Consider the following 12,761-nt stretch of genomic DNA (forward strand, 5'->3'; position numbering starts at 1 on the left):
TCCAACTTGTAATTATACACACTTAGTATTAGAGCCCACCACTGAATTCAGCTGGATGCTAATGGTGGCACTGCCTTGTCCCCTTTAAGTAAATCTAACAGAGGTTTGTGGTCCATTATTATTTACATCCATAAAAGTATTGGTGGAACTTCTGGATTCCAAATATGACTGCCAAACCTTACTTCTCTATCTGGACATATTTATTCACTGCATTAGCCAAAGTCCTGGATGCATACATTATTAGGTGTTCCTCTCCATTGGGCCACCGATGAGCTACTACCATCCCAATGGCGTACGGGGAAGCATCATGTAACAATACCAGATCTCACTTGGGATCATGGTGTGCCAATATCTTGGAGGATGATCGCTTTTTCTTCACTTCCCTGAAAGCTATTGCTTGACTACGCAATCGTTTCTAAAGCTGGCCCTTTTTTAGGAGTTGATGCAAAGGTGCCAGAATGGAGGCCAGGCTATGTACGAACTCTGTGTAATAATTCATCAGCCCAAGGAAAGACATAACCTCCGGAACAGACATGGGAGCCAAGGCATCTTTTCATCGCCCTCACTTTATCTTCCAACAGGTGTGACCAAGTTGTGACAGCTCTGTTGTCCAAGTAGGTAACTTGTGGTACCAGGAACACACAGTTCTTCCCTTCTAAGGCATATCCCCAGGGAGAAATGTCTATGTACTATATCCAAGTTCTCTAAGTGCTCCTTATTGGTCTTCTTTGTTTTTAGCACGTCCTCTGGATAAATGGAGACTGGGGTGGGGGGTAGACCTTGTAAAATATCTCCACTGCCTGCTGAAAAATTGCCAGGCTGATGATAGCCCGAATGGCAGTCTCGTATATTGGTACCAAGCATTATGGGTATTAATTGTAGCATACTTCTGAGATTCCTCATCTAACAGCAATTGCAAGCACTCACGGTTCATGCCCAGCTTCGTGAAGGACAGCCCTCCCTGCCAGCTTCGTGTATAAATCCTTGATGCAAGGGATTGGGAATTTATCCAGCTGTGAAAAGCAGTTTACTGTATGTTTAAAATCCCCACAGAAGCAGACAGACCTGTTGAGCTTGTCTATCGGTACAACTAGTTCCGCCCATTCCGCAAACTGTACTAGTTTCGTAATTCCTTCGCTTTCCAGCCCCCAGGATTTGCAGATCATGAAATGCTTCCTGGACAACATGCAAAGTGGCCTTGGTTCCTTTGATACTCCCTAGACCTTCCTGAAAATCTTCCAGGTGTTTAAATAGGTGTTCACTCAGGCAGCCATTTTCTACTCAAACTATGTTGAGCCAGTCTAGATTAATTTTTCTAAAACAATTTTGCCCCATTAAGCTTCAGCCAGAGCCTTTTACTATGATCAGTGCTAACTGAACCAGCTGCTTCTCATAAGAAACAAAAACAAAGTTGCTGGAAAAGCTCAGCAGGTCTGGCAGCATCTGTGGAGGAGAAAACAGAGTTAACGTTTCGGGTCCGGTGACCCTTCCTCAGAACTCAGAGCTTCTCATTAGAGGCTGGAACCGAAATTGTACCCTTAATCTGCAATGGTTCCCCAGGAAAGGTACTCAGTCAAGCCAAGGTCTTGTACAAACTTGAGGATTCAAGTCCAGTGTGAATTTTCTTAAAGACTGGTTTTATGGTCACTGAAACAGCCATGCCGGAATCAACCACCATTAGAACTGGGTGACCAATTCGGTAGATGTTTATTTTAGTTAGTTTTGTTTTGGACGTTGCTCAGGAACTTAACTGTTTCAAACCAGATGTAGGTGGTCTTTCCAGTGCGTGCATTGTCGTGGATACCGGCTTAAGTTCTTTCACTCAATTTAAGTCTGGTAGAACTCTTTTGCTGTGCAAAGTCTGCATACTGGCTTGCCGGCCCAGATCCTGAAGAAAATTTTAACTGTTTGGCCAAGGCTTGCTTTAGTTTTGAGGTTTTGCTGTGAGCTGACCCAGAGTCCCACTGTTCAGGACATGTCCTGCATGAGGCTATGCAATTGCCTTCACTTGTGTTCCCCAAGCTCAGTTGGATTGGCGAGGGTGTCCACTTCCATTGGAATACCCTGTAACCCATGTGCTCCACTTGCCGCATTTTCTAAATGACAAAGCCAGTTGTAGTGCCTCTCTCAAGTTCAGTTGGGCTTCAACTAGTAGGTGCTTTTGCATTAATCCCATATACCAAATGGTTTCTCAGCATCTCATTAAGGGTTAAAATAAAGTCACATGCCTCTATCAGTCTTCTTAACCGAGTCAAGTTTCCTGATATGGATTCCTTGGTTCTCGAATTGCCAAGTAAAAATGACAGCATCTCAGAATTAGAGGCGGCTTGGGTCATAATATTTCTTAACCCAACCCATCAAGTCTTGAAAGGTTTTCATATCTGGTGCCTCGAGGAAAGTTGGGCTTCAAATAACCGAAATAACTGTGGGTCCACAAGCTGTCAGCAGAATTACTCATCTGCTAATTTCATCTGCCCGGAGGAAAAAAATGCACTCTTTCCACATACTGGGCCTAGTCCTCAACGGAGGATCGAACGAGTCAAGCTTCCCAAATAACAGCACGATCCAGAAATGCTTACTTGAACTCAAAGATGACTGTTGCAAGCAATTTTCTTCAGGAGCATGCTTTATTCTCATCGCCACAGAAATAACTCCACAGAGGCTGGTATCCCATCACTATGTCACCCTTTATTTACACGTGCAAAATCCCTGACACTGAGCCAGCTCCTTCAAAACCTGCAATCAGAGTCTGACAATGTCTGACACTCCTGTTTATATCTGTCAGCCAGGGCTCCCTGATTGGACCACATTAACAGCCTCAATCAGGGAATTCAGATTCTATGATGTGCAGCTGGCTGACCATGTTACAATCACTACAGCTATATAAGCAGGAAAGGAACTATGAAGATGAAGCAAAGATGCTGCAAAGTGGTAGAAGTAGGTTGAGAGTAGACAAAGATCTGGCAAATGTGGGTAAAGTTTCAAAAAAAATGAAACTGTCCCATTTTGGCAGGAAGAATAAAAAAGAAGCACGTTCTCAAATTGGTGAGAGATTGTACAACTCTGAGATACATAGGGATCTGGGTGTCCCAGTGCATGAATTACAAAAAGTTAGTGCACAGTTTCAGAATGTTATAAGGAAAGCTCATAGAATATACTTGTTTATTGAAAAGGGAATTAAATCAAAAGTAAGGAGGTTATGCTTTAGGGTAGTATACGTGTAGTACTGTGTACGGTACTGGTCTACATATTTAAAGGATGCACATTCAGTGAAACAGTTCAGAGAAGGTTTACTTGGCTGGAATTGGTAAAAATGTCGAATGAAGAAAGGTTGGACAGTTTAGCCTTGTGTAGAGGATGTTTCCTCTTATGGGAGAATCTTTAACTAGAGGTCACATTTTGAAAATAAGGGCCTGTGCATTTGAAACAGTAATGAGGAGAAATCTTTTCCTCTCAGAGAGTCAAAATTCTCATGCAGAACAGACTCAATGAATATTTTGAAGGCAGAGGTATGTAGATTCTTCATTAACAAGGGAGTCAATGGCTATCACAGTTTGGCAGCAAAGTGGAACTGTGACCAGAGTCAGGTCAGCCATGATCTTGTTGAATGGTAGAGCAGGGTAGAGAGGTCAGTCTCCTCCTGCTCCTAATTCACATTTCCTCTCCTATGTACTAATAATGTGTGACAGAATGGTCAGTGTCAAAGATGTGAAATAAGTCAAAGATGAGAAGAGGGAGCAAAATAATTTCTGCAGCTACTCAGAATTTTGCTCATGGTATGGACAGACCGGAAACTGAAGTTGAGAGATCTTGAATGAAGAAAGGTGAGCACCTATTCAGGTAACGAGAACAAGTTCAAAGAAGTAGGGCAGCATCCACAGAGAGATAGTGGACTTGAAACACTATCTCTGTTAGTCTCTGCATAAATGCAGCTTGACCAGCTGAGGATTTACAATGTTTTCTGTTTCTCTATCAAATTTCCAGTATTCACAGTATTTTGCTGATATTCAATAAGTTTAAAAGTCTTGGACAGAAACATTACATTTGATATGTGACAATGATTTTTTTTTGAGAACATTTGGATCACATTTCCAAAATTGGTAATGTTGCCCTGTTAGAAAACATCCCGATTTCCAGTGTTACACATCAAAATGATTCCTAAACAAGTTGGTTTGCTTTTTAAGACTGTTCTCCCTTACTATGGATTACTTCCTCAGAGAAAAACGCTTCTCTGCATAGACCCTCTTGAATCCCTTAATTGTTTTAAACACCTTGACTAGATTTCCTTCAACATTCCTAAACTGATAATAATACAAGCCAAGTTTACACAAGCTGATTTCAAACAATTTTCCAGTACTTTTCCTTTGATCACAAAGTTAAGTCAGACTTGTCAACAGCACAATTATTTTCCAATGTACCTGTGCAAAGGGAGATAGGCCAGCATCTCGCTTTTCTCTTTCCGTCAACTGTTGTGGGATTGTAATTTCGTAGGCAGACAGTTTTAATGTTTGGTAGGATGTTGAATGTAAGTCATCTATGAAGTAAAACAGGAATATAAAATTGAGTTCAAGTGTAACGCAGCAATACTGCTATTAACATTTATACAAGGAATTTGAAAAGCTCTGTTCATAAGTTGCAACAGGATATAATTTTTGAGTCCAAGGAGCTAGTGAGGTGCCCACCATTTGATCAACATTTTTCAAGCTCAGTCCTGATGGTTGTGTGATAACCTCCAAACAGGATCAACAATGACCTGCTTTTTGTTGGCTTGCCTAAACAGACAGGTAAAACAGGTAAAAACATACTTACCTTCAAGAATGATTAAGCTATTTTGAAGATACAAACATTTTCTTCATTTTTGAAAGAAGAGTGCATCAATACATTGCACCTTTCTTGATCCTTTCCAGCTTTCCAGAAGACAATGTTATTCCTGATAGAAGTGACCTTACTTTCTCCCATTGTCCCTTCATTCTTGCACCAAGTCCCTTCAGCTCAGATGAACCCATCATGTGTCACTGCACTGTCATTGTCTCAAGCAGTCAAGTTCCAAAGTGACAGGGCCACCCAGCTGCACAGTTCACTCATACAGTCAAAGAGTTGTACTGCACATAAACAGCCACTTCGGTTGAACTCGTCCATGCCAACCAGATATCCTAAATTACTCTAGTCCCATATGCCAGCATTTGGCCCACATCAAACTAAACCCTTCCTATTCATACACCCATCCAGATGCCTTTTAAATGTTTTAATTGTACCAGCCTTGACCACTTCCTCTGGCAGCCGATTCCAAATATACAAACTCTCTGTATGAAATGTTGCCCCTTTGGTCCCTTTTAAATCTTTCCCCTCTCACCTTAAAACTATGCCCTCTAGTTTTGGACTCCCCTACCTTGTGGAAAAGATCTTGGTTATTCACCCTTAGCCATGCCGTTATGATTCTATGAATCCCTACAAGGTCACCCCTCGGCCTCAGACGTTCCATGGAAAATAGCTCCAGCCTATTCAGCCTGTTCCGATTGCTCAAACACTCCAAATCTAGCAACATCCTAGTAAATCTTTTCTTCACCCTTTCAAGTTTGATAATATCCTTCCTAAAGCACGGAGACCAGAATCGAATGCAGTATACCAAAAGTGGCCTAACCAATGTTCTGTAAAGCCTCAACATGACCTCCCAACTCCTATACTCAATGCACTGACCAATATAGGCAAGCATACCAAATGCCTTGTTCCTGTTTCCATGAGACCCCACTTTCAAGGAACTATAAACCTGCAGCCCAAGATCTCTTTGTTCAGCAACACTCCCCAGGACGTTACCATTAAAGTGTATAAGTCCTGCCCTGACTTGCCTTACCAAAATGCAACATCTCACCTTTATGTAAATTAAACTCCATCTGCCACTCTTCATCCAATCATTTCATCTGATCAAGATTCCATGTTATATTCTTGAGATAACCTTCACTGTCCACTACACCAATTTTGGTGTCACCTGCAAACTTACTAACCATTACTCCTATATTCACATCTAAATCCTTTATATAAACAATGAAAAGCAGTGGACCCAGCACCAATTTTTGCAGAGCACCGCTGGTCATATGCCTCCTGTCTGAAAAGCAACCCTCCACCACCACCCCTGTCTCCTACCTTGAAGCCAATTTTACATCAAATAGCTAGCTCTCCCTGGATTCCATGTGATCTAACCTTGCTAACCAGTCTAGTGCAGCTTGATGGCTCAGTGGTTAGCAGTGCTGCCTCACAACACCACATACCCAGGTTCGATTCCAACTTAGAGCAACTGTCTGTGTGGAGTTTGCACGTTCTCCCCCTATCTGCGTGAGTTTCGGCCAGGTGCTGCAGTTTCCTCCCACAGTCCAAAGATGTACAATTAGGTGGATTGTGCTAAATTTGCCCATAGTGTTCAGGGATATGTAAGTTAGGTGCATTAGCCATGGGCAATGCAGGGTTGCAGGGATAGGGTGGGATGTTCTTTGGAGGGTGAGCGTGGACTTGTTGAGCCAAATGGCCTCTTTACACAGTGAAGGGATTCTGAAATCTACCATGCAGAATCTTGTCGATCTAAGGCAGGGCAAGTGACTGACGTATCAGTGAGGAAGCACTTTGGGGCAAGTGATCTTAATTCTATTAGTTTTAAAGTAGTTATGGAAAAGGATAGACTTGATCTAAAAATTAAAGTTCTAAATTGGAGTAAGGCCAAATGTGATGGTTGTGGGCAACAGCTTTCAAAAGTTGATTGGGATAGGCTATTCACAGGTAAAAGGACACTTTTAAAGTGAGAAGCCTTCAAAAAGGAGATAACGAGAGTCCACATAGACAAGTCCATGCTCTGCCTTTATCAATCCTTTGCCACTTCTTCAAAAAACCCCATCAAGTTACTGAGATACAATTTCCCACACACGAAGCCATGTTGACTATCCCTAATCAGCCCTCGCCTTTCCAAACACGTCAATCCTGTCCTTCAGAATCTCCTCCAAAAACTTAATCACTATTGACCTCAGGCTCACCAGTCTATAGTTCCTTAGCTTTTCCTGACCATCTTTCTTAAATAATGGCACCACATTAGCTACCCTCCAGTTTTCTAGCATCTCACCCATGGTTATCTATGATACAAATATCTCAGCAATGGGCCCAGCAATCACTGCCCTAGCTTCCCACAAAGTTCTGGAATACACCTGATCAGATCCTGAGGATTTATCCACCTTTTTGTGATTTCAGACATCCAGCATCTCCTCCTCTGTAATGTGGAAACTTTTCAAGGTATCATTATTTATATCTCCAAGTTTTCTAGCTTCCATAACGTCCTCCACATTAAATACTGAAACAAAATACTCATTTAGTATCTCCCCCAATTCCTGCAGTTCCACACAGAGATGGCCTTGTTGATATTGAAGTGGGAATGGCAAAATAAGAAAATTTTTGAAAAGTGATGGTTAGCACTGCTGCGTCACAGCAACAGGGACCCAGATTTAATGCCAGCCTTAAGTGACTGTGCAAAGTCCACACAGACATTCTCCACATGTCTGCATGGGCTTCCTCCAGATGGTCTGGTTTCCTCCCACAATCCAAAGATGCGCACGTTAGGTGGATTAGCCATTCTAAATTGCCCATAGTGTCCAGGGATGTGCAGGCTAGGTGGGTAAGCTACGGGAAATGCTCCGTAAATTCTTTAAGGAGCCCTGTTCTATCCCTAGTTACCCTTTTGTTCGTAATGTATTTGTAGAATCTGTTTGGATTCTCCTTATCTTCTTTTTCCAAAGCAACCTCATGTCCCCTTTTTGCCCTTCTGATTTCTTTCTTATGTATAATCCTACTGCCTTTATACTCTTCTAGGGATTCACTTGATCTCTGCTGTCTATACCTGCCACGTGCCTTCTTCTTTTTGACCACAGCTTCAATTTCTCTAGTCATGCAGCATTCCTTACACCTACCAGCCTTGCCTTCACCTTAACAGGAACATACTGCATCTGGACTCTCGTTATCTCATTTTTGAAGGCTTCTCACTTTCCAAGTGTCCCTTTACCAGTGAATAACCTCTCCCAATCAACTTTTGAAAGCTCTTGCCCAATACCGTCAAATTTGGCCATACTCTAATTTAGAACTTTTAGATCAAGTCTATCCTATTCCAAAACTAGTTTAAAACTGATAGAATTATGATCACTTTCCCCAAAATGCTTCCTCACTGACACCCGAGTCACTTGCCCTGCCTTAGCTCCCAACAGAAGATCAAGTATTCTCCTTCTCTAGCCGGTACATCTAATTACTGAGTAAGAAAATTTTCTTTTACACGTTTAACGAATTCCTCTCCATCCAAGCCCTTAGCATTATGGCAGTCTCAGTCAATGATTGGAAAGTTTACAACCATGACCTAATTTCATCAGCCTTACCTGTCAGGCCTCTTGCATTGAAATACATGCAGCTTAATTTGTCAGCCTTACCTTGTTCTCTTCCCTGCTTTTGCCTGCCTTGACTATTTGATTTGCTACTCTTCTCAACTGTACCAATCTCAGACTTATCTCTTTTCTCAATACCTCTTTGGGTCCTACGACTCCCCCCCACCCTGCTTCCAAGTTTAATGCCTCCTGAGTACCACTAGCAAATCTCCCCGCAAGGATACTGGTCCCTTCCAATTCAGGTGCAACCCATTCTTCTTATGCAGGCCACTCTCTGAGAAACAAATCCAGACAGAAATCTTAACATGTTCAAATTTCCTTTAGTCAACCTTTCGTCAACCTTGAGAGGAGCAGTTCTTTGTTTAACAATAAAAAACTTGGACTGCCTTATGCATTCCAACATTTTCACAGTAAAGTTGGCACTTTTCACACAATTGGCAAGAGGCCCAGTTCATAACTTGTGAATCTATGTGGATTCTACCTGCCACTTTTCCCAAGTGGATTTCTTACCTACATCACAATTACTCCCTTCTGGTGACCATGTGTTTTCAAATGACCGTTAATACAAACATAGCCTAATATCTGATGCATTCTTGGAAAGGGTCATGTAAACGTAAGAACAGCTGCTTTTGTTTTGTTGTCAGAAATCTGTGCGGCTTTGCAAATAAACACAGCTCACAGTGCTTAGAAGCACTATTTCATCGTCAGTCATATTAAAGCAAGTGATGTTAGACAGTGAACTGTTCAACCTCAATTTCTTCTAATTCCCTGTTTTGTCTGCATCTCAGTGGTTACATACGGCAAAGCACTCATGTCCAGAAGCTAACCAATTTGTCACTTAACTTGTTGTTTTTCTGTTTTGGACAGTTAGAGTTCTTATTACTGGGTATAATTAGTTCCATTTCAATATTATTAATGCAAGACATGAGAAAATAGTCATCTACCTGCAGATCACAGACAAAGACTTGGAATTCTTTAGTCTTCAGTAATATTTAACCCAAGTCTTCAGTAATATTTGTACAATACAAAAAGCTGTGTATCACTTTTGTCACAATGACATTACTAACCCACTGTTTCCTGGAGTTACCTCCTCCTCTTATCAACTTGGCTGTGCCCTGCAAAGTCAGCTTTCATACTTGACCTTGGTTTCCCAGCTAAATAGGTTTGTCCAAATACCAAGACAGAATTGAAAGATACTTTTGAGTCAAACTGCATCAGGAAAGAATCCAGAAGCCATTTTAATGAAAAGTTGGCAAGGAACGAAGTATGTTTAAATGTTGTACAATGACTCTGACAGAATTTGACTTGTACCCTCCAATAAGCATTAGTTGTACCATCAGCAGTTTCACCACATTTAGAATACAATGTAAATGAAAGTTTTACAAGATCTGTGCAGTTAAATAGAAACAGATTGGTAACCATGTTAATCTTTCTGAAAAAAATTGCAATCTGTCAAACAATCAAGTGAGAACTTTGTGCCCCTGAACACAGGCTAAAATGCTTTGCCACAAATGACCATCGGCACAGAAACTAAAATAGGGTTCATGTAAACAGTAGATGTTCTCTATGTGCTTTTTTTCCTGAACATAGAGTAAACATTCAAAAGATTCAAAGTGTTGTCCATCCTTTAGTGGTCCAAAGTTGGTGATGGTGATAGGCCACCTTTAAGAGGCCCTACTGTATTTTTCAGTATTATAGTCCAGACAAAAACTCAAACTGTTCACAGTGCACCAGTGGAACAGTGGGTCAGCACCATACCCGGCTCAAGTTCTATCAATTTCTACACTGTGCTATTAATGTCAATCAGTAAACAACAAAGGTCAAACAGCCGCCTGCAACAGCAAGAAATCTGTCAGATCTGCAGAGAGACCAGCAGAAAAGATTATTTTTATGCCCCTCAGTCTTTTTCATGATTCATGTAACTTTCCATCTCTTAGTTCATAGTCCTGTGGGTTAAATCACTTGAAATGCATGTCCAAGTTTTTGTATCAGGAGTTGAGGGTTTCTGCTTCAACCATTCATTTTATGCATCGAGTTCCAAACAACACTTTGGGTGAGAAACTTCCTACCCAACTCCCCTCTAACCTGTAGAAAGTTACTTTAAATGTATGCTCTCAAGTATTGGCCTTTCTGGTAAGGAGAATAGGTACCTCCTATCCACTTTAACAAGGGCACTGTTAATTTTATACACAGTAATTAAAACAACTTTAGCCTTGGTAATCCTCTCAAATGTGATTAGCTAATGATAAAACTGATACATATGTGTAAACCAGTTAAGACTTCATTTCTTTATTGATGTTGCATCTTCACAGAGTTGCAAATGACTTTTCTGCTTAAAAACCACTACAGAAAATCCTCCTTGTGAGCTCATCGCCGAGTGTCAGCTGGTTGTTCCCATGCAGGCGGCATCTCCAGGAAGGCTAATCCCTTGATGTTCATTATTCTAGGTGGGACGAGATGACTGCATTTGGGATCAACAACTCTGGGTTTATCTGTATCCAATCCTAACCCTGCTCCTTTCTACCACAGGGAGTTCACTTTAGTGCTGTTTCCCTTCTAAGATATTCCTGATCTCATTGGTTTGCTCATGTTTTGACATAGGCAGAAGGTAAACATCCCTTGCTGAGTGAATTTCTGTAACAGAATATATTTTCCACCAGCTTGGAATTGGAATAAACAAAAACCCTGTACATATTTATTTTATTTGTCCATGAGATGTAGCAGTGACCGGCTATGCCAACATTTACTGCCCATCATTGCTTCTCGCCAGCTAAGAGGCAATCACGTTGCTATGAATCTGGATTCACATGTAGACTAGACCACGTCATGATAGAAAATTTCGTTCCCTAAAGAATATCAGTGAACCAGATCGGTTTTTAAACAATCAACGTGTCAGAAATCAGCTAAGTGTCAGTTTCAGTAAGTTTCATAGGAAGCTTCTTTCTGTGAGCTGGAGCACGATTTCTCCTGCTGTCTTCCTGAACTCTCCTCATTACCTACGCACCAACCCTCTATTGTGGCCTGCTTATCGTGTCCTCCCTCTCAAGACAGGCAGAAATATTCACCACTGTTGGGACCTCCTGGGATTCCTGGTGCTGGCACCATATTTAAAGCCTAGCCGTGCAGTAGGTCAAGCACTGTCAACCAAGAATTGCCTTTCGCTGTCTACAGAATAGGAGGGTAAACCAAAACAAATACTTGGAGGTCCTGGCTGATGGGGTGGTGCAGAGAAGGGCCATCTTCTTCCTTCAAGAAGAGGCAGAGCCCACCATACCACCAGAAATCCCCAGCTTGGTCTCAGGTTGCCACCTGGGTCAATGCTTTTTCCACAATCCAGAGGAATGCCCAGCAATATGGGAAGAAGGGCAAAGAAGGAACAAACCTTGACTGCCCCAAGTGGCCATCTGAATAATTAGTGTGCCAACTGCCTTGTGCCTACAGCGAAGAAGTGAAGGACAGTGTGTTGCCTCCCAGGTGCCAGGGTCAAAGATGTCTCAGAGACGGTGCAGAATATTCTGAAACAGAAGAGTTACCAGCAGGAGGTTGTTGGGCACACTGGTACCAACGACATAGATCGAGAAAGTGATGAGGTTTTGCAGAGAGCATATAGGAAACTAGGCAATAGATTAAAAAGTAGGTCCTTGAGTGTAGTAATATCTGGACTACTACCAGTGCCACATACTAGTGACAGTAGGAATAGATGGATAGAGCAGATGAATATATGTGGCTGAGGGGCTGGCGCAGTGGACAGGGATGTGCATTTTGAACCATTGGGATCTCTTCAGGAGTAGAAATGACCTCTGTAAGAGAGATGGGTTCCATCTGAATGGGAAGGGGACCAACATCCTTGTGTGGAGATCTGCTAGTGTTACTTGGGAGGCTTTCAACTCATAAAGGTGGGGTGGGGTTGGGTGATATACAAAGCGATAATGAGAAAAAAGGCTAAGGCTGGCATACCAGCCAAGGGGAGGAAGTCAAATTGTCAAGGCAGACAAGAGTTTGGCAGAGAATGAGGGAAGACTGATAAATTAAACTGCATTTACTTCAATGCAAGATGCCCGACAGGTAAGGCAGATGAACTTAGGACGTAGTTGGAAACATGGGGCTGCGATATCATCGCTATTACAGAAATGTGGCTCGGACAGGGACAGATCTGGCAGCTTAATATTCTGGGATGTAGATAGGAAGGATTGAAGGGGAGTCAAGAGAAGGGGGCAGTGGCGTTTTGGTAAGGAGAAAGTTTATGGATGTACTTAGGGAGGATATTCCTAGGAGATCGTCCTGTGAAGTTACATGGGTGGAACTGAGCAATAAAATAGGGATAGTCCCCTTGTTGAGATTGTATTATAGGCCCCT

At 42.0% G+C, this 12,761-nt stretch overlaps 1 protein-coding gene across 1 annotated transcript in view; it reads right to left on the bottom strand.

Moving 5' to 3' along the window:
* The window catches only part of LOC109930709 (disintegrin and metalloproteinase domain-containing protein 9), a 109,020-nt gene that overhangs the window by 72,588 nt on the left and 23,671 nt on the right, over positions 1–12,761 (bottom strand). Inside the window, exon 2 of the mRNA XM_048618762.1 lies at positions 4,419–4,534. Within this exon, the coding sequence (XP_048474719.1) occupies positions 4,419–4,534 (116 nt within the window). The remainder of the gene's footprint in view (positions 1–4,418; positions 4,535–12,761) is intronic.

Source organism: Rhincodon typus, chromosome 40 (assembly GCF_021869965.1).
Source record: "Rhincodon typus isolate 14 chromosome 40, sRhiTyp1.1, whole genome shotgun sequence".
Classification (NCBI taxonomy): Eukaryota; Metazoa; Chordata; class Chondrichthyes; order Orectolobiformes; family Rhincodontidae; genus Rhincodon; species Rhincodon typus.